Source organism: Zea mays, chromosome 3 (genome assembly GCF_902167145.1).
Source record: "Zea mays cultivar B73 chromosome 3, Zm-B73-REFERENCE-NAM-5.0, whole genome shotgun sequence".
Lineage (NCBI taxonomy): Eukaryota > Viridiplantae > Streptophyta > Magnoliopsida > Poales > Poaceae > Zea > Zea mays.
In genome coordinates this window covers 3,578,072-3,600,347 of record NC_050098.1, presented here as the reverse complement: position 1 = coordinate 3,600,347, position 22,276 = coordinate 3,578,072, and the positions used below count along the sequence as shown (strand labels likewise).

The 22,276-nt window shown below is 43.7% G+C and overlaps 1 protein-coding gene and 1 pseudogene across 1 annotated transcript; one reads left to right on the top strand and one right to left on the bottom strand.

Annotated features, from left to right (window-relative positions):
• Positions 1 to 1,591: 1,591 nt before the first annotated feature.
• On the top strand, positions 1,592 to 14,133 carry LOC103649586 (protein phosphatase 2C 50-like; annotated as a pseudogene).
• Positions 14,134 to 20,904: 6,771 nt separating this feature from the next.
• On the bottom strand, positions 20,905 to 21,948 carry LOC111242784 (uncharacterized). Its single transcript, NM_001356603.1, has one exon. It carries the CDS (start codon positions 21,686 to 21,688, stop codon positions 21,044 to 21,046), a length of 645 nt encoding a protein of 214 aa, NP_001343532.1. The 5' UTR covers positions 21,689 to 21,948; the 3' UTR covers positions 20,905 to 21,043.
• Between the last annotated feature and the right edge of the window lie 328 nt (positions 21,949 to 22,276).

The window sequence follows — 22,276 nt, the reverse complement described above, 5'->3', positions numbered from 1 at the left end:
ACCCACCACATAAATTTATCTCTAAACAAGCCACAAACGAGAAATCAAATCGTGGTAGTTGGCTTACAACCCGTGTTCACACCTACCTAACCAGCAGAAAAGCGCATTCTTTATGTTTTATATTCTATATTTAGTTATAAATAGAAACTGTAACAACATACGATTATTTTAATAGTAATTTAAATAATGGGTCATAGTACTTGAAGCCAACTGCTACAATTATGTCGTACTAAGGCCTCCTCTGGCTGGACCGGTTCTTGCTTCTCTGGCTTTTTGGTTTCTCCGGAGGAGCCGGAGTCGTTTTACAATTTATTTGGCAAAACAAATTCTTTAGTGTTTCGAAATGTGCGGGTAAAATATAGAAGCCTTTAGAAGCCACGTTTGTTTCGTGCTCTGGCTTCCAACAAGAAAACAACTCTATCTCTTAGACGACTCTCGATGAGAAGCTGTTTTTTTTAACATTTGGTAGAGGTTAACCAGGAACCCGAGATGGAGGCCTATTGTGATGATATAGCGTCTAATCATAGCTTCCTGCTGAATGCTGCTCAGACGCTATATCACTATTTACACAGCTATATCTTTACTACTCTATAAGGCACTATTGTAGGCGTGCACAAGCATGGTTCTGCCATCCTCCACCTCGCGCCCGCGTCTGTGCTCCCTCTCGCGCAATCCTAAGAAACCCTCCATCGCCCCGCGTCTGTGCTCCTGCCCCGGCTCGCCTCCCTACAGCCGCTGCAGTTCCCTCCGGCCTCCAATGGTCTGGCACGCTGCTCCTCGCCCAGATCCGTCCGTGGTCCGCCCCTGCCCCTCCGGCCTCGCTCAGCTCCAGATCTCCCTCCTACTCGCGGGCACGCGGCCTCGCCCTGGGGGCCAGGCCCTGGGCCACCGTCTCCGACATCCGGCCTGAGGGGTGAGCGCGTTGGCGCCCCGCAGCCGCCACCGGCAATCCTCACTTTGCACCGTCCCTGCTTTCCCAGATCCTCCTTGGCCCCCAGGTGATCCAACAGTTGTGCCGCCCGCCGCCAACAGTGGCAGCCAGCCGACTAACGTCTTGGCCGGTAGAGGCACCTGCCTCCAACATCCTCCCCCTCGCACCTTCATTGCCGCCTGCGCAACATCGGGCACATGTCCTCTCGCTCCACCTCAAAGCTGCAGCCCGCTACACTCCTAACCCTAGCTCTGTTCGGTCGCTCCCCTCGGGCCCCAACGGCGGTGGCGACACCATCCTCACAAGCGGGAGGTGCGGGCTCCCCTCCATTGTCGTCCTCGTCGACCCAATCTCCGGTCGGGTCGACCCCAGGTATGGATTCACTCCCTCCTAGGAGCCAGTCATCGTCGACCTCCTCTGCTGTCGCCGCCATGGGGGTAGGATTAGGGTGTGGAGGCGGGCGGTGTAGGGTTTCGACTAGAACAGGGTTGGATAGCGCGGAGGTGGATTGGGGGGTATGAGTGGGGATGAGGATGTCCGTGTAGAGGTCGCCGAACTCATCATCTTCCTCCATCGCGGCGGGATCTGGGGAGGTGAAGGATGCGAGGTAGCGGCGGCTGGATGGACCGGATGGTGCTAGGAAGAGGTGGATTGGGGGGTATGAGTGGGGATGAGGATGTCCGTGTAGAGGTCGTCGAACTCATCGTCTTCCTCCATCGCGGTGGGATCCGGGGAGGTGGAGGATGCGAGGCGGTGGCGGCTGGATGGACCGGATGGTGCTAGGAAGAGGAGGTCGAGTCGTGGAGTTTGCTTTGGAGTTGCTGCGTCTGCGTGTTTGGCACTCCAAGCATGAGCTGGCAAGACGTCAAACACTCCGCTCCCCTTTGAAATGCAGAAATCTCTTCTCTACTACTCTTTGGTATGATATACAAGTCTAGATAACAAGTTGCCCGTCTTTGGAGGATGCACGACGCTCGATGGGGTACTGATGCTCTTTTTGTGCTGCCCAGGGAGATGACGGATGATGTTTTGATAGGTACTGAACTGAAGAATGAGAAGCATTACGTCCGAAGCCTGAATACGACGAGTACTTGATTCTGGCATGGATGCTCCTGATCCACCAGGCTGGATTCGTTCGCTGCGTTTGGATCAGGTGGTCCATTCACTCTTAAAAATCTGTAGGTTAGCTAGATATCGGGGTACTTGTTCAAGAAATAATTTCAGAACTTCACTATAAGATATCTGCACTAAAATCTTTGGATTTACTTCAAAAATTTCTTAGGCAACACTATTTGTTTTCTCTGCACTATGTTTACCATTACCCTTTTCGGTTACTGGTGTTTTTCGCTCTGCAATTTTGTGACATCCTTATACTTTCTGTTCTTTTTAAGGCGTGAAGAATCATTACCTATTTTTAAAAGGAGATTGTTGGGTGACTTGCTTGATTTTTCTGCCAGGGAGCTTCAAGTTCAGGTACTCCTTTTCTCGACATGATCTACCTGCTAAACATGGATCTTTTTATACATTGTATTGGCAGTTGTTTCTTATATCTCTTACTGTTGCTACTTCCTACAGTTAATTTTCAAGTTTTTTGTCTCTTCCTATAAAATAAATGTTTTTTATCATTCTCTGGTTTAAATTGTGATATATTATGGGGGGATGGGGGATAGGAATAGGTACAAATGATATATAAATCTCTACTACTCTATAAGGCTTCAATGTAGACGTTCATAATCGTGCGCCATGTTCTGCCGCACAATCCTCTCCCTCCGCTCCTCATCGCACGGACGCGCTCCCACCACGCCACAGCCGCTCTCAATTGCTCCCCCACCGCGCCAGAGCCGCAATCCGTGCCTCCCCACCGCGCCCTTCCATCCATGGCGGTCGCCACAATCCAAGCCTCCCCCACCGCGCCAGATCCCTCGGCCCGGCCCCGCCTGCTCCTCACCACACCACACCGTCGTCGTCTTCCTTTCCATGCCATCGCCTTTTTCCTTCCCATGCCGCTGCTGCCACTGCACACCTATTAGGCGTGTTCTGCCTCTCCTCTCTATAGCTGGGCAGCTGAGCTTCTCTCCCCTGACTTCACATCTGCCAACGAGCCACGCCTCCGCCGCTGCCTGCTCGAACCGGCGGGATCCAGCTCCCCCACGCGGTCTCATCCCATCCATCAGCCCGGATCTCGCGTCCCGCTCCCTCTGAGGACCCTATCGTCCTCCTCCTTCGCCGCCGCTGGGACCTCCTTCGAGAAGCTGGAGCTCGCTACTGCCGGCGCCGCGGACGGCAAGAGGAGCATCGACCTCGTGGACCACGGTTGGTATGGGGCTGCGCATGCACGAGCAGCTGTCTCGCTGAGATGGAGGATGACTCCGCCGTGGTCCCATGGTTCGTCGACGTTCCAGTGCGCTTGCACACCAGCCGTTGTGACCTTGACGGCCTGGGCCTCAACGCTGACTACTGTCGGGAGAGGTTACAAGTACTCTTGAGGCAAGAGTTGAGGCTACTTAGCAAGGATTTGACATGAAGAGGCAATGGGGCGAGCTGTTCACTAGGTGTTTCTAGAGGCTGGATGATGAGGTGTCAGGACAAGCAAGCATATCTGTGGCGGCCATGAGCTGTGGTCGGTGGCCGCCGAGAATGTGGGCTCAACTGCGGTTGTCACCAGTGTTCTCATCCCATGTTGTGGTCGCCAACTGCGGAGATTCAGATATCGTTCTCCACCATGGAAAGGATGTAGGGTCGAGATGGCGGACTAGAGGGGGGGTGAATAGTCCTTTCTAAAACTAATTACAATGGCTAACACAAATAAATACGGAATTAAAACTATTTTGGGTTAGCCACGACTACACTCCTCTAACTATTACAAACACCTGACAAAAGATTTCAATTGAAACAACTAAGGTGCCAAGATAGTGAAAGAGCTCTCCCATACAAATCTAGTTAGCAACGACATATAAATTATGCAAATGTAATTTTAATCATAACTATAGCTCCTAAACATACTAGTAAGCAAAGAGCACAAAGCACAAGCACTACTAGAGAGAAACAACTACTTAGCTACACAAGCTAAGTAAAACAGATTAGCTACACAAGCTAACGACAAGTGAGCAACTATTTTATTATAGGTATGACTAGATATACAAGAGGATACACGAGCAACAAATACTCACTAGCATAAGTATATGAACAAGTAAATACAAGCTAGTGAGGAAAGTTGCAAACCAACGGGAAGATGATGACACGTGGCACAATGATTTTTTCCCGTGGTGTCGATGACTTGCCGGTCACCCCTAGTCCACGTTGAGGTAGATTCAAAGCTCCCAACCGCTCCTCTATCAAGTCTCCACTTGATCTCTTGAGCCGGATTGGTCAATGAACCCTCAAACCTTGATTCCACTAGAGTTGCTTTTCACCGCTCCGGCGAGGCAAGCACAACGCCTCTCACAATCACCACCGCGGCCTCTTCACAATCTCCTTTGAAGAGCTCACGGGGAACCACCACCAAGCCGTCTAGGAGGCGGCAACCTCCAAGAGTAACAAGCCAACGACCTCACTTGATGATCTCCCTAGTGCCTCAAAGATCAACAACTTGATGCAATGCACTAGATGGCTCTCAATCTCACTAGAATGCAATCCCAACCAATATGAGTGAGAGAGAGGGAGAGGAAAGGCTCCAATATGCTCACAAGTGTTCCAAATGGCATCCTTCACACTATCAACTCGGGCAACACAAGAATATATAGCCCCCTCTCCAAAACTAGCCGTTATGGGCCAATTGCCCCTTTTCTGCGCACATGCGGACGGTCTGCAATACAAGCCCGGACCGTCCGCACAAGAATCCCAACGGCTATAAACGGTTATAAAAATGTCAGAGCATTCAAAAATGACTTGCGGACGGTCTGCCCCTCAAGGTCGGACGGTCCGCGATACATAAAACTGAGCCAAAACGAAGTTTTGCTCACTCTACACATTTGCTGAAATTTGTACTGCGGACGGTCCGCACCTGGACCCCGGACGGTCCGCAATACAAAATATTTGTACTGTGGACGGTCCGCACCTGGACCCTGGACGGTCCGCAATACAAAATATTTGTACTGTGGACGGTCCGCACTCAGGCCCCGGACGGTCCGCAGTTCAAAAAATAAAACCAAAACAGAACTACTTGAGTTCTGTCCAAACACCAGTCCTTCAACTACGGACGGTCCGCCACCTGGGACCAGACGGTCCGCAGTACAAAAACTTCACGAAACACAGAAACTCCGTGTTTCTGCCCATCATCTCAAGTTAGACCTGCGGACGGTCCGCCATGCTGGCCCGGACGGTCCGCGGTACATCAATTCAGCCCACATTCAAGAAATCGCTTTTGAATAAGTTTCTTTCACGAACCAAAGCGTTGTTAGCCCTCATACAAATGCACCAACTATATGAGCAATGAGGCACTAAAGACATGTCAAGTAAGATAATTGACCCCTCTTGATAGTACGGCTATCTAGCCTACTAACCCGGTCAATTATCAACCTCTAAGCACCTTTTGACCGGTAAAACAAAAAACCTATTGTTATACCTTTGCCTTGAGCATTCAATTCCATCTCCTTAAATGATGAATAATGCGCATCCATAAGTGTAGCCAACCATGATACCTTTTACCATTTGTCCATAGCATGAAGTTCCTCCACCATCATCATCAAGCTCCTTGATCAATATCCCAGATCAACACATGTCTTGATAATTCTATAATGATATGATCCACTCCATGTTATCACATGGCCTTCTTGGTTCATAAATCTCAACATAGCTTGCTCTTCACCATTGCTTTATGTCCATCGGTGCTAAGTCCTTGCTCTTGCTTCACCGCCACGCGGTCCCTCACACATTAGCCTTTGACTTGCCCTTCACACTAGCCACTTGGTCCATCGAAGCCAAGCCATATCTCTTGATCTTCTCCATATAGCCACATGACACCATGTCATGTCTTCATATGCAATGAGCTCCTTTATCACACTAGTTGAGCATCTCAATATCACCAAGCCACATCATCACCATGGCTAAAATAACTCACACTAGTGTACCTGTGGACTAATCACCTGTGTATCTCAACATAAACACTTATTAGTCCACATAAGTTGTCAATCAATTACCAAAACCAAACAGGGTCTCACAATCTCCCCCTTTTTGGTAATTGATGACAACTCTACAAAGATTTGTCGTTTTTGTTCTTTTCCAAGCTAGCTTTTCACACAAGTGTAAATTGCTAGTTTGGCAAAGTTCTTATGTTCCTTATCCAACTTTAAGCTCATTTGTTAAGATTTGGATAAGCACCATAAAAACGGTTTGGTAGTGATATCCTCGCCAACATGTGTGCTTGGATGGTTTGGTTTCAAGCTTACACACATGCAAAGATATGAAAATTGAGGGGACATTATCACTACCACATGATGCTAAAGTATACAAAATAGAAATGTACCTTTGTAGCGTGTTTACTACTTTTCATTTCTTCCTTAGCATCATCTTGCTAGAAACAAGTGAAACTAGATACCACATGAGATTATAATAAATAGGATTCTAGTTACTCCTTTCACACTAAGACTAGTCTTATAAATATCACTAAATCAATCATCATCCAAGTCTTAGTTCTAGCAAACACTTACACACAAGTATGTAGGAATATAAGACAAATGTGATGCAAGCAAGAAATGTAGTGCACAAACAAATGCATCAAACATATATTCACGAGCTTGCTCCCCCTACTTGTGTGCATCTCTTGTTCAATAAAATATCATACCATTATACTTTGCTCTTGATCCATTCATATTCATTCTAACTCAATTGATCAATAGCTCCCCCTGAGTTCATGTCCAATTTTCTCTTGTGCATATTTCCATATCTTTGTTCCAACTTGCACATTTACATATCTTTGTTCCAACTTCTCCCCCTTTGTCATTAATTACCATAAAAAGGGTTGTTCTAAGGCTCTGGGAAAATGTACTTGTGAATATTATACCAACTTGAAAGTACTTAATAAGTTTTTGATGGACACCATATGCATGATAAAAATCCTTGACATCACTTGCATGAACTTATTTTAGGAGAGAGTTGATCTCTTGAGTTGATGATCACTTAAGGTTGTGGATCACTTGAAGTCTTGTACCACTCAAAGGATATCAATTGTATGATTGATCTAGAAACCACTTAGTGAATACCAATTGAAGGAATAATATTGGCCTAGACATTTCTCTGTAGATATTGATGCCACTTGAAGGTTTTGATATTCATTTGCATTGGTATCTTCTTCATAAGTCATCCTCATGAGCAGCTCAATATGTGACTTAACCAAATAGATTTGCTTAAGCTTCCAAGTTCGGGTTGAACCCTCTTTAAGCTTCTTCACACGCATTAAGCGGTTATCTTATCGAGGTTGTTCTTGTAGCTTGTTGCAATCCAAAATAAATTAAGTACATGGGTTCACTTTGCTCATGAACAAACTCATATGCTACCACTAGTTTCAATCAACGAAAATAACCAATAGTGGTAGAACATGAATTTAAATATTTCATTAAATATGCATGATACTATTAAGTATGTACTATATGCACTAACCACATACTAGTAGGGGATGATATGATCATGCACATCACAATGATACCTTTGCTATGTTGGAGTAGAGGATAGTCAAGATTCTTTTGATTAGCTCTCCAATAGCAATGTGAAGTCCAATTGAATAGCTTGGTGAAGACCAATTATCAATAAGAAATCCATTCTTCACCAGTATGAAGTCGAGAACCCATTTAAGATCAAGTGCACAATTTGAATGTTGTAGTTCACATGCATTTGTTCCTTCAATACCACTTGTATGTGAGAGAATTATGAATTTGCACGGAATATAGGAATATCACTTGTAAGGATGATACCACTTGTGGAGATATTGGTCCAGAAAATTCCTTTGTTTATGCACGACTGCTACTCACGGACGGTCCGCAGTGGGAGCTCGGACTGTCCGTGGCCTGATCTCTCGGACTGTCCGTGGCCTAGGACCGGACGGTCCGAGACCTGGAACTTGCATTCCATTGAGCTGACTGTTAACTTCTCAATAGTTGAATTTTAAAATAGGATCATTGAACTTTATGACTGCACCAAGCATTAGTATTCAACCATATATAAATAATTTGCATGAATGTACATGATTTGAGTATAAGTGATCATGAATTGATGTCAAACCAAAAATACTTGGAAAATACTCAAAATCAATCCATGTTTGAAACATCAATCATATTTGCTTGATTTGCCTTTGAATGTGTTGCTTGCTCTCTTTCTCGGTCAATCTTTTGATTGCTCCAATTAAGTACCACTTTGCCTCTAGCAATCCTTTTCTTACTTTTTGGTGAGGAGTAACCAATTTGAACATATGGAATCTCTTTTCACTGGAAACAAATTTAAGCATTTGGATTGCCATATGTAAGAAAGAAGATTATGCAATCGGTTATATGATAACCTCAACTTTGATCATCTTTGGTCTTGATCTTCAACTTGGAGTACCAAGATAAGTGCCAGAATATTTCTCAACAAATATCCTTGTACCCCTTCACTTTCCATGATTATAGATCAATTAAAAACCAAACTATGGTCTCTCAGACAACTTATGTGATTTATCCTATATGAGAGCCTTCCAATTAAAGTGACTTTCAATATTTCAAATACTTGTCACTTATGACAGATTCTGTATACTCCAAAGAAACATTCATAATTTTTGATGTACAGATCCTATGACCACGACAATTGGTGGAGATGTGCTTTAATAAGTCTGCTAACAGCTGTAAAAAGTTGAGACTCATTTGACTTCATATGTGCTGCCAGCCATAATATCTCCCACAGTAGGTACATGCTGAAAACTGCTGTGTTTGTGCTGACAAGATTGACTTAATCAAGAAGTTTCACTTATCCAATGATTATGAAATTTGCATAGACTTTGCTATCATATGTATAGAGCAAGTAAACTGAATTTCAAGCCAATCCAAATAGATTTGATCACTCAAACATGGTTATGAGCACAGCCTTGTCAGATTTTCAATGTTGGCCAGATTTCAGTAAATTGAGTCACTCTTCTTCAAGTTGAATCAAATCTGAAATGAACTACTTTCAAAAGACAAATATCCATTCAAACCACTTACTAAATGAAGTCTCTTGAATTTATTCAACATAAATCAATCCAAACTTGATTATTTAGCAAATTGTCCATTCAATCATCTTATAGCAAGCAACATATGCATATATATCCAATTCAATCAACTCATATGCATTCAAATGAATTTGATCAACAAATATTATACTTTATATACCTCATGATCATCCAATACAAGTTTGAACTTAACTTATTTGCAATCCATTCATAATTTAACTAACTTGAATAAAGCACTTGTATTTGGTAGAATTTGGACTTCACTTATTATTGACTTGGCATTGGGATAGAATTTTATTAGTCTTCAACACTTAATTCAATAGATGATGATTAAATGAATATTATTGAATCAAGCCTCCAATGCCCAAGGTACCTGTTTATGATCATCCATGTTTTGATGGTACCCAAACTAAGTTGGGTCCTCTTAAGTTAGGAGCAACATACTTAGGCATTGCCTTAGTATGAATAGCGGGATGTTTTGCAATTGCAACAAATGAGGTGCCATTGCCATCCTTTCTAAGCATAATATTCTTATGAATTAAAATAGGCTTCGAATTGTTACCTAAGGGACATGAATTTGCCATGTGTCCCCTTTCCCGACATGTGTAGCAAGTTCTCTTTGTTTGAGCCCTCTCTTTCTTTCTCAAATTTTGCTTCACATAGTCTTGCCTCTTCTCATTTGCTTGAGCCTTCTTCTCAAGATTGTCGGGACACCTTGAGGCAAAGTGACCCATATCATCACACATGTAGCACTTGATTTGAGCCAAACCATCCTTCTTCTTTTGATTTGTGCTCATCATGTTATCTTGATTATATATTGAATGTCTTCTTCTTGTTTTCTTTTTCTTCCCCACATCACCATTATATTCATGGTTAATCTTGATTTGCTTTTGGGGATCCTTCCTTTGCTCAACTCGTGGCTTTGGTTGAGGCTTCTCTTGTGGCTTCACTAATTTCTTGGTTGGGCACATTGAGGTGAGGTGACCCCAAGTGTGGCACTTGAAGCACTTGTCATGCTTTAGCCTCCTTTCTTCCTTCTTCAACTTGAGCTTCCTTTTATTGGGGCATGCCTTTGCAAGATGACCCATCTCATGGCATTTATAGCACATGAAGTGAGATAGCTCATTTCCTTTTAATTTGAATTGTCTGCCTTTGATATTGCTCTTGTTGAAACCAAGGCCACTCTTGTCATCATATCTTCTTTGATTTTTCAATATAAGATCATGAGTGACTTTTGATTTATGCCATCTCTCAAACATGTTGCTTAAATTCTTCACTTTGTTTTTGAGCTTATTATTTTCCTTCAAAAGGTTAGTCTCACAAGACAAGGAAGAATAGTAATAATCTATACTTGAAGAACATGGCATAGCTAATAAATCATCACAAGAGGTGGATACATGCTTCTTGTCTTCATCACATGGATTAGCAACATTTTTCAATTGATCATATAATTCATGGGATGAATTATCACTAGTTTTATTTTCTTTACTAGAAAACTCGTTAGTGAGAAAAGCATGCTCTTGTATCAAATTTTCATGAGCAACACTAAGTTCCTCATGACTCAATTTTAGCTCCTCATGTGAACAAGTTACAACATAAAGTAGATGCTTTTGTTGTTCACATGAATACTTTAGAAATGAGTTTTCATTTTCCAAGTTTCTTGTTTTATCTTTCTCAATTTCTAAAGCAATGTTCATGCTTGCAAGTATACCAACAAGCTCATCATATGAATATGAATGATTAGTCACATTAGCATTATATACCTTCATATTACCTTGTGACATGAAGCAATGTGATGTAATGGATGGGCTTGTAGTAGTGATATCATTGTCCGAGCATGAACAATCACCATAATCATCAAGTATGCTTGAGATAGAACCATCATTTGCATTACTTGAGTTAGAGCCAACACAATCATTATTATCAAGTGAACTTGTGGTGTGTCTTTCATCATCATCACTTGACCATGAGGTGAAGCAATCTTTCACAACCACCGTGTTGTGGATGTGCTCAACATTCTCGCTAGAGATCCTCCCATATATGTCATCAAGATATGTCCAAATATCATGAGCGGTCTCCATATACATAATTTCCTTAAACACCTTATCACTTATCCATTGATATAAAATGTTAGTAGCTCGATGTTCAAGATGTAAGCATTTCTTTTTGGCTTGGGTGAGATCTTTTGTGTTCTCATCAAAAGGTTCATAAAAGCCTACACTTATGATCCACCACAATTTTACATCAATTGTATGAAAATAATGGCTCATGCAAGTTTTCCACTGTGCAAAATGTGTGCCATCAAAAATATGTGGTTCACAAGTAACCTCTAGCCCTTTAGTCGCCATCCAGCTTACTCTCGGGTCGGTTAAGACCACCAAATGAGAGAACCAGGCTCTGATACCACTTGTAGGGTCGAGATGGCGGACTAGAGGGGGGTGAATAGTCCTTTCTAAAACTAATTACAATGGCTAACACAAATAAATACGGAATTAAAACTATTTTGGGTTAGCCACGACTACACTCCTCTAACTATTACAAACACCTGACAAAAGATTTCAATTGAAACAACTAAGGTGCCAAGATAGTGAAAGAGCTCTCCCATACAAATCTAGTTAGCAACGACATATAAATTATGCAAATGTAATTTTAATCATAACTATAGCTCCTAAACATACTAGTAAGCAAAGAGCACAAAGCACAAGCACTACTAGAGAGAAACAACTACTTAGCTACACAAGCTAAGTAAAACAGATTAGCTACACAAGCTAACGACAAGTGAGCAACTATTTTATTATAGGTATGACTAGATATACAAGAGGATACACGAGCAACAAATACTCACTAGCATAAGTATATGAACAAGTAAATACAAGCTAGTGAGGAAAGTTGCAAACCAACGGGAAGATGATGACACGTGGCACAATGATTTTTTCCCGTGGTGTCGATGACTTGCCGGTCACCCCTAGTCCACGTTGAGGTAGATTCAAAGCTCCCAACTGCTCCTCTATCAAGTCTCCACTTGATCTCTTGAGCCGGATTGGTCAATGAACCCTCAAACCTCGATTCCACTAGAGTTGCTTTTCACCGCTCCGGCGAGGCAAGCACAACGCCTCTCACAATCACCACCGCGGCCTCTTCACAATCTCCTTTGAAGAGCTCACGGGGAACCACCACCAAGCCGTCTAGGAGGCGGCAACCTCCAAGAGTAACAAGCCAACGACCTCACTTGATGATCTCCCTAGTGCCTCAAAGATCAACAACTTGATGCAATGCACTAGATGGCTCTCAATCTCACTAGAATGCAATCCCAACCAATATGAGTGAGAGAGAGGGAGAGGAAAGGCTCCAATATGCTCACAAGTGTTCCAAATGGCATCCTTCACACTATCAACTCGGGCAACACAAGAATATATAGCCCCCTCTCCAAAACTAGCCGTTATGGGCCAATTGCCCCTTTTCTGCGCACATGCGGACGGTCTGCAATACAAGCCCGGACCGTCCGCACAAGAATCCCAACGGCTATAAACGGTTATAAAAATGTCAGAGCATTCAAAAATGACTTGCGGACGGTCTGCCCCTCAAGGTCGGGCGGTCCGCGATACATAAAACTGAGCCAAAACGAAGTTTTGCTCACTCTACACATTTGCTGAAATTTGTACTGCGGACGGTCCGCACCTGGACCCCGGACGGTCCGCAATACAAAATATTTGTACTGTGGACGGTCCGCACCTGGACCCTGGACGGTCCGCAATACAAAATATTTGTACTGTGGACGGTCCGCACTCAGGCCCCGGACGGTCCGCAGTTCAAAAAATAAAACCAAAACAGAACTACTCGAGTTCTGTCCAAACACCAGTCCTTCAACTACGGACGGTCCGCCACCTGGGACCAGACGGTCCGCAGTACAAAAACTTCACGAAACACAGAAACTCTGTGTTTCTGCCCATCATCTCAAGTTAGACCTGCGGACGGTCCGCCATGCTGGCCCGGACGGTCCGCGGTACCTCAATTCAGCCCACATTCAAGAAATCGCTTTTGAATAAGTTTCTTTCACGAACCAAAGCGTTGTTAGCCCTCATACAAATGCACCAACTATATGAGCAATGAGGCACTAAAGACATGTCAAGTAAGATAATTGACCCCTCTTGATAGTACGGCTATCTAGCCTACTAACCCGGTCAATTATCAACCTCTAAGCACCTTTTGACCGGTAAAACAAAAAACCTATTGTTATACCTTTGCCTTGAGCATTCAATTCCATCTCCTTAAATGATGAATAATGTGCATCCATAAGTGTAGCCAACCATGATACCTTTTACCATTTGTCCATAGCATGAAGTTCCTCCACCATCATCATCAAGCTCCTTGATCAATATCCCAGATCAACACATGTCTTGATAATTCTATAATGATATGATCCACTCCATGTTATCACATGGCCTTCTTGGTTCATCAATCTCAACATAGCTTGCTCTTCACCATTGCTTTATGTCCATCGATGCTAAGTCCTTGCTCTTGCTTCACCGCCACGCGGTCCCTCACACATTAGCCTTTGACTTGCCCTTCACACTAGCCACTTGGTCCATCGAAGCCAAGCCATATCTCTTGATCTTCTCCATATAGCCACATGACACCATGTCATGTCTTCATATGCAATGAGCTCCTTTATCACACTAGTTGAGCATCTCAATATCACCAAGCCACATCATCACCATGGCTAAAATAACTCACACTAGTGTACCTGTGGACTAATCACCTGTGTATCTCAACATAAACACTTATTAGTCCACATAAGTTGTCAATCAATTACCAAAACCAAACAGGGTCTCACAAAGGAGCCAATAGAGTCATCGATTGATCACAAGGTGAGCCTTTTCTTTTACTTGGAGCGAACCATGATGACGGTCATGCGATTGACCCATGGTTGTTTCAGTCTGACAGTAAGGATGAGCAGGCGAGGATTGAGGCGCTGGGACTGGGATGCAAGGTCATCCAATGGAACGGCTATCAGGTCTCATCAGTCTGAAAGTAGGAATAACATATTTGTTTTCTTATTAAGCACAAAAGCTGGGGGCTTGGTATTAATTTGACCGCTGCTGATACTATTATTTTTATGAAATTGTCTAGAATCCAACACAAGACCAGCAGGCAATGGATAGAACCCACACACACTTGGTTAAACAAAGGAGGTAACTAAAACTTCAGTTTATGCAAAGTTTTTTACCTTCACTTCACAGACCATCATTTATAATTTTAAATGACATCTGAACTTCATGATAAACTTACTATGAAAATATGTGCGCTGCTGCAGTTTGACTAGCTACTGTTTGATAATCTTTATGGTTAACTTGTTTCACATTTCAAAAATTAGATTGTTTATTAATGAAAGCTAATGAGGCGTTTAATTTTTAACTCCACTTTTAATCATCATTCCTTTCATCCAGTTTATTTAGTTTGAAAGTGTCCACCACTCTTTTTTTCTTTGCTCTTTTCCCCTTGTAGATAATAATACAATAAAGCCAGACTTAAATGACAACCCTGTTAACTCGTCTGGTAGCATTCTATGTAGCTACTGGTCACAAATTTATTTGTCTTGGACTCTTGGTTACCATCGCAATCTCCAAAGCATATTTTTATTGTTAATTCGTGCTATAGTATGTTTTTAGAACCTAATAAAGTGACGAAAGTACATTCTGAGACAAACCTAGACGTGTTCTTTCGAGTTTGCAACATATTTGCATGAAGGGTTATTGATCAAAATTTTGAAGTTTGACTGCTTATGTCCAAAGCAAGTAGTATTTCTAACCATTGGTTGTGAATGGGCTAATTGACTGTTACCGGATACTTTACTAAACGTCAGTACATAACCATGATTGCGGTAAACCAGCTCACGTATTTCAATTAAGACATCTAAAAACAGCGGTCTGTTGCTCACGTATTCCTCCTGCCAGATCTATCCAGATCCAATCCAGAAGCGGCAGTTAGTAAAGTATCACTAATTGTTTATTTACATTTCTATTAATCCAGATCATAACAATGTGCATGATGATAACTAAGTCCTACTTAGTTTTTGTAGAAATTTACAACTAAGTCAACGGTACCATCTGCAGGTCTAAGAAAATGGTTCTTGTCATTGTGCATGATGATTACATCCTTGAGAAGGGAAGACTACACGAAGAAGAAGCATGGTGTTCTTTCAGCAGGTGGCTTCTATTGAACAATGCATTGTAATTTGTGGTCCGATCTGTACATGGTTGATGGTTGGTATAAGCTGTTTGGCGAGCTGATTCATATTATTTGTTAGCTATCATGCTTCTCTCATATTTGTAATCAACAACTTGATTATTTGTGTTTATTTGGTTCAATGAGCTTAGTTCAGTAATTTTCTTATTAACTTCTTATGCAAATCATATCTGGTGTTGAATATTGCCATAGGAAGATGGTTGTTCATTACTGTAGCTAATATTTTGTCGAATTCACATTTCACAATCTAATTCCTTTTCGTTTACCCCTCATGTTGTAGGGTTTATTGGTGCAGTTATTTTGGTTATTGATTGTTGGCTGGCTTTTGCCTACTTTCTAGGATTTCTTGGTATGTTCTTTTTATCACAGATGATATTTATCAATCTATTATTAACCAGCATATTTGAACTTGTATCCATAGACTGTGTAATTAATTCAGTCTTCTCCTGAATAACTGGGTTTGTCAAGTTTGTGTCCATGATAGCTACCCTGAGGGGTGCATGGGGTGTAGGCCCTAATTACCTGAAGTTCCCATCTATTCTTTTGCTCTTTGTTTCTACTTTGTAAGGCTATAAGATTGTAAAATGACATGGATTTATTTTACTACTACACTTTGGTTTATTTATTTTCTGGTACTTATGCTTCCTTGAAGTCAATAAGAAGAAATGACATTAATAGCTTCATATAGTTGGAGTCATGACTAAATGTCTAGCCTTAATTTTACTAAAGACGCTGATCACTATCATTGCTTATATATGTTGTAGCTTTAGATAGAATAAATTTCCTTATACTAAAGTAATGTTTTTATTTCTCATCTGCTAAAATTATTTTTCCCTTCATAATATGTTGGAGACAATGAGATATATAGTTCCCTGCCACCATTACTTATGTTTGGCTGATACATGTGGGCATGCAATTAATTATGCAACAATTAGGTTATTAAATTTCCAACATGTCCTGATTTATTGTCTCGGGGGGGGGGGGGGGGTTCTATGGGGGTTGCTTTCAAATAGGACATTTACAAGGTTGACTGAACTAATTTCTGGTTACGGACTGGTTCTTCACATGTCTGTTCCCCATTTTAGCTATGTGAATTTAATTTCCAAGTTCCAATCTTCAGGAGCAGTTCGAGAGAAAAAATCTTGAGGAGCAATAGTCTCTACTTCTCTACTACTTAGTAACAGACCCTGGAAATCCTATAGAAGGGACAGGAACCCTCCAGTGTAGTAGAGAGCTTGAGATATAGAAAAGATAGAGCTTGGTTGTGAAGATCAAGCAAGGTGTTAGGTGTGTAAGCATATAGTGTACAACCAGAAGCCTACAACTTGATTCTTAACGCAGTCGTCACATCGTATACAACCAGGAATAAGCATGATCATTATGTGACTTGATCAGGAACACCTCTTACGCTTATGAGTTGAGATCATTCAAAGGAATCTCAAGTTATTAGCTACTTTCTTATCAAGCGTTCTCGAGTCCCAATAGGAAGTTTTATTCCATGATATCTACTTTTATGTAGAAATGGATTTCAAAATATGGATGAGATTACATAGCTCATTTATGGTTGCATAGCTCAAGTATTTTTACATAGCTCATTTATGGTTGCATGTGAATTGTAAGGTTGCCTTTTTTAATATTAGATATTAACAGAGCTCATTTATCAATAGACATTGTCACCATGCCTTATTTTCAACAATATCTTTCTCTACATAAATCAGGTGCATGCTGACTATTGTTGTGAATGAGGATAGTATGGCTGTTAGGTGTATGAAAAATGCTAAGAAACTATTCTATGTTTAACTATATGAATATGTTTAGTTAGGTGTGCATGAATATGTTTAACTATACAACACGGCAAGAAACACATAATGATAACGAATGCATGTAGCTCCACAACGACATCAGTGGGAGCCGAGTGGGAAGGGGTGGAATCGTACCATGGGAGGTGCAGGTGCCACATCAATTCAAGAATCTAGCTTGCTTATATGCTATACTATGTTTGCTATTTTTTCATCATTCGTGAATAGTGTTCACTTGAGCTGAAAAGTATAGCTAATCTAACCAATGGGTTACATCTTTCTTTTGGATTTGGACTTTATCCGACTATTAATTGATCTGGTCCTTAAACTTTAGGATGTCATCTGCTCCTTAAATTTTAAGAGGACATCTGGTCCTTAGATTGTAAAATCTCATGGCGTATGTTTAGAGGTATTCAGGTATCAATTCTGATTTTACCTAACTCTCATGCATTTGATGGCAGTATGGCACTATGCATTGACTTCTCCCATTCCTTTTGCAGCTGGGGTGGTTCAAGCAGACTGCAGACCTGCCTTCATTCTTTACCTGCACAACTTTAGATACGATGTCATCTCTTTTACCATGTTACTGATAACCGACAACTGTCATTAGTTCCCTCCCTCTTCTGATCTGAATTAATTTAGACACTTGCTGGCAGAATTGGACCAATTAACCTTATTACCACTTGTTATGTTCGTTGGGCTTTTCGTGTTCCTGTGCACCAATGAAGTCGTCCTGGGTGACGCGCACGCCATTGGAGATGAACCTTACATCCCATCTTCCCATCCATTTGTGTTAGTGCTACCCAGGCCTTCCCTTCTCCTTGTTTGTGGTCTCAAGTCAATTCAGTTGAGCACTTGTTATACACTACCATGGTGCTACCTGACTTGTCTACCATGTTCAATAGTTTAAGAGCTGGTGGTGGTAGAGCTAATGGTGATGGATCCAAGAAGATAGATAACATGTGATCGACCTAATGCGGTTTCAGCTCCAGAGGTAAATACTGAACTTCAAGTAAATATTGATGTATGTTGAATGAACTTGTTACTTATGGTACAGTTTGTTACTATGACCTGGTCTTTTCTGAGTAAACAATAGTTTGCTGTGTGTTTTTACTGCCTGTTTTTTGTCTTGCCTTCAATATATGAGCTTTTGGCCCATTAATTCCTTATTGATCTAAGTTGTTTTATGCTACTAGAATATGATGTTTTAGATCGAATATACTATAGCATCCATAGGTTTAATCCTATGAAACAATCTATTTTAGACTAGCATCTTACTTCCTTTGATAATTAAAACAAGGACAAAAAATCATGGTCTTCTCATCCTTCACAAAGTACAGAAATAATATAGCTGGAAAACCTTTTTGTTATAAATAAGGAATCATAGCCTATCCACATAGCTGGGAGTTCTTAGGCTTTTGAGATAGTAGAAATAATATAGGATACCTACCATAACTTCAGTTCAAGAAAATAAACATAAGAGTGTGACACAGTTCAATTGGTTGTTTCGTTCCCTAAATTAAAGACACCTGGATGTCTACTAGGTATCTAAATTATATAATCCACCATGCCCTGCCCCAGGCGCTTCGACCTCCACTGTGAGCACGAGGCGGGCAAGACGGAGCCACCGCTGCCGCAGGCCAACGTCGTCGAGCTCACCGTTCACGACCGCCTCTGTGACGCATGTGGCCAGTCAATGTCATAGGCCGACCCAAACCTGTGGCCCGCCGTCGTGCAGGTGCTGTCAGTGGAACCTCTGCTATTGGGCACTGTTATTCAAATGGTAGTATGTACACCAACGTTTTTTCTTTTCTTTTGACACTTGTAATGCATATACAGGTCGGCTGCCCCCTTCGTTGCTCATTTTGTGCCACAGGGAAGGGAGGGTTTGCAAGGAACCTTCAACCACATGAGATTGTTGAACAGGTCCTCCCTCAGCAACCCCTCTGTTTTTCTTCATCCCTCAATGCAACATTAAATATTACACCATTGTAGGTGTTGGCCATCGAGGAGACGTTCAAACACAGGGTGACAAATGTTGTGTTCATCGAGGAGACGTTCAACCCCTCTGTTTTTCTGCATCAAGAATGAGGCAATTAGATAAGGATATTTGTTAGCTTTCTCAGTATTGTCTGAGTCTTTAAGCGTAGCAGTAAAAATTTTGGCACACCATTGTTTTAGTTATTATGATCTGAACAACCCGTTTTATATAGGGAGCTTGTGGCAAATGCATCCTCACAACAGGACGATGGAGCTCAAGGCGTCAAGTGGTGGCTTACTCGGACTCGTGCTCCTCTGCCAGGCACTGTTCCCCATGAGGGTTCCCATTACCATTGCGCTTGCATCGCCTGTCACTAGGGCTCTGAGCCATTAGAGGCTCGTCAATTTATGTAAATTTATATTTCGTTGCAATGCACGGGCACATACCTATAAGATATTAAGACCGAAGATAATATATATCGTTTGTTTTCAAGTATTACCTAACATTGTCTAGATGTATATAAGTTATCATGATATTATGTCTCCGTTGCAACGCACGGGCACTCACCTAGTCACCATTTAAAACACTAAATGCATGCTACTCAAGCAAGCGAGTGTAGCAGAGGTGTCGGACTACCGCGGCTTCGGGTTGAGTAGTCCTGAAAGTCTGGGCCGTGCCCAATGGACCGGCCCGAGCACGGCCCGTGAAAAATGAAACAAAGCACGGCCCGACACGGCAGATTTAAAATCGGGCTAGCACGACACGAATCGCGGGCTGGGCCGTGCTTGAAATGTCAGCCCGTCGTGCTACAAGGCCCGGCACATCGCTGTGGGCCGGGTTCGTGCCGGCCCGGCACGAAACAGCTACGCAGGCTCATTCAGTCATTCATCTAACGGCTACCGCACGCGAATTCATCTAACGGCTACCACGCGATTAGGGTTTCCTGTTTCCTACCACATCCCTCCGCCGGCCGCCGCCATCTATTCATCTACAGCACGCCCAGCGGTTCAGCCGCCCAGCCGCCCAATTTCCTGCTCCAGCGGCCAGCGGCGGATGAGTTCACGAGCTGCTCCAACTCCAAGGCTGGCCGGTGATCGTGGATTCCAGCTACTCGTTCCTTTCTCTCGTTGTTTGCTCGGTTGGTGCTGGAGGCCGACGCCTTCTCCGGTTCTCTCTCTGCTGGTGCTGGAGGCTGGCCGCTGGAGACCGCTGGAGCGCCGTCGCAGCCCGCAGCGTCCACGAGCTAGAGCGCAGCCGCAGCGTCCACGTCTTCTCCCTCTGCGGATGAGTTCACGAGCGTGCCGTGCCTGGGCTAGCACGGCCCGATGAAAGCCCACCGTATTTTAGGGCCGTGCTGGGCCTTATTTCTACTCATCAGGCACGATAAGACACGGCCCGATTCTATTTCGTGCTTGCTAGTCCCGACTAACTGAGGCCCGAAGCACGGCGGGTTCGTGCCGGGCCGGCACGGCACGGCCCAAGTTGCAGCACTAGGGTTGAGCATCATGCTGATGACTGATGAGCCACCGCAGAAAGGAGTTTGACGCCGCCATCGCCATCAGAAAAAGGCCCAACCTGACCTGCGCGCACTCCTCATGCTGCCTGACAACCACGTCGTGCTCTTCTTCCAGCTAGGATGGCGTCACCTTGCTGTTCGCCGCCGTGCCGCTCAGCCTCTGCGCCCGGCCCTTGGGCCGTGCCCCGTGGCGACTTCGCAAGGCCCCCTCGAGGTGGTGGACTTGGCGTTGGTTGTGTTTTTTTTTTCTCTCGAGTAAGTAATACAGAATTTTATACGGACATGTAGTATTATAGGTAGAAGAGAATGGTCAAAGTATGCAAAATTATTCCACAGCAACGGCCTGCAGCTGCAGCTGCAGATGTTGCTGTCTTAGACTCAAACTTCTACCAGGCAATCACTGCGATTGGCCACTGCTGTACACAAGTTGGCGGGGCGCCGTCAAGTCAAGACAAGCCGCCACCGGCGTTGACGACGAGGCGAGCTCCAACTCGTCGCCCAACATCTCGACCGCCGCGACACGCGGCGGCGCGGAAGCTGCGGTGGCCCGGTCCTCGGCCCGCGCCGGCGGCTCGGCCTTGCCGCGGCAGACCGGGCACGACGCGCGCGTCGCGAGCCACACGTCGATGCACTCCTGGTGGAACACGTGCTTGCAGCCGGAGAGCTGCCTCACCATCTGCCCCTCGTCCAGGACGCCGAGGCAGACCGCGCACTCAGCGGCGCCGGCGCCGGCGCCGGCAGCATCAGCAGCCACTGAGGTTGAGCCGTCGGCGCCGGCTCGCCGTCGGTACGGGAAGGACGGGATCAGTGCGATGGCCGCGGCGTCGAGGCCGGGCTTGGGCTGACGCTGCTCCTGCAGCAGGAGCCCTCTCGCGCCGTGGCGCCAGCGCTGGCGAAGCAGGACGAAGCGCACGAAGAGGAAGGCGACGACGAGGACGAAGCAGCCGGCGAATGACGTGGCGGCCACGGCCACCAGCGTCGTCGCTCCGCAGCACCGGGTGCCGCCGCCGGCTCCCGGCGAGGCCGTGCTGTTGGAGGACATGGCGGTGGTCGCGGAGTATAGGAGGATTCCTGAGGCGCGACCGAATTAATTGGCTAATGGCATAGGTAGTTTAACCTCTTTATTATTTTTTGTTTAAAGGAAGTCACATTTGTTTTTTTCTCCTTAGTTTTCGTTATTGCAAAAAATAAATAAATTAAAGGTAGCTGTCAAATGTCAAGCTGAGTTTGACGCGCCTCTCCCACATTTATACGAGCGTCTTGTTGTAATTATTTTTTAAATACAATTGATTTAAGAAAACTAAAAAAGTGATCGTGTGCCTTCAGGCCTGGCCTTACACAAGCAGTGCCAATGTCAATCAATGTTTATTTTCTTACCAGCTGATCTGCTGCCGTACCAATGATACGAATACGACGATAATTTGTTTTTTCTTGTATACAATTATTACGTAAAGCCTGCATCCATGGAAAGACCACACGGTTTGTACTCACTTTGTTTTAAATTGTTGCTCGATTTATATTTAACTTTATCGTAAGCCAAGGTAGTCTAACTTTAATTAAATCAATAAAAACTACACTGATATATATATGCAGGTTAAAATTAGTTTCATCAGATTCGCTATGCTGCTGC

Coding starts and splice junctions, on each gene's coding strand:
- LOC111242784 (NM_001356603.1), bottom strand. CDS start 21,688: ATGTCCTCCAACAGCACGGCCTCGCCGGGAGCCGGCGGCGGCACCCGG.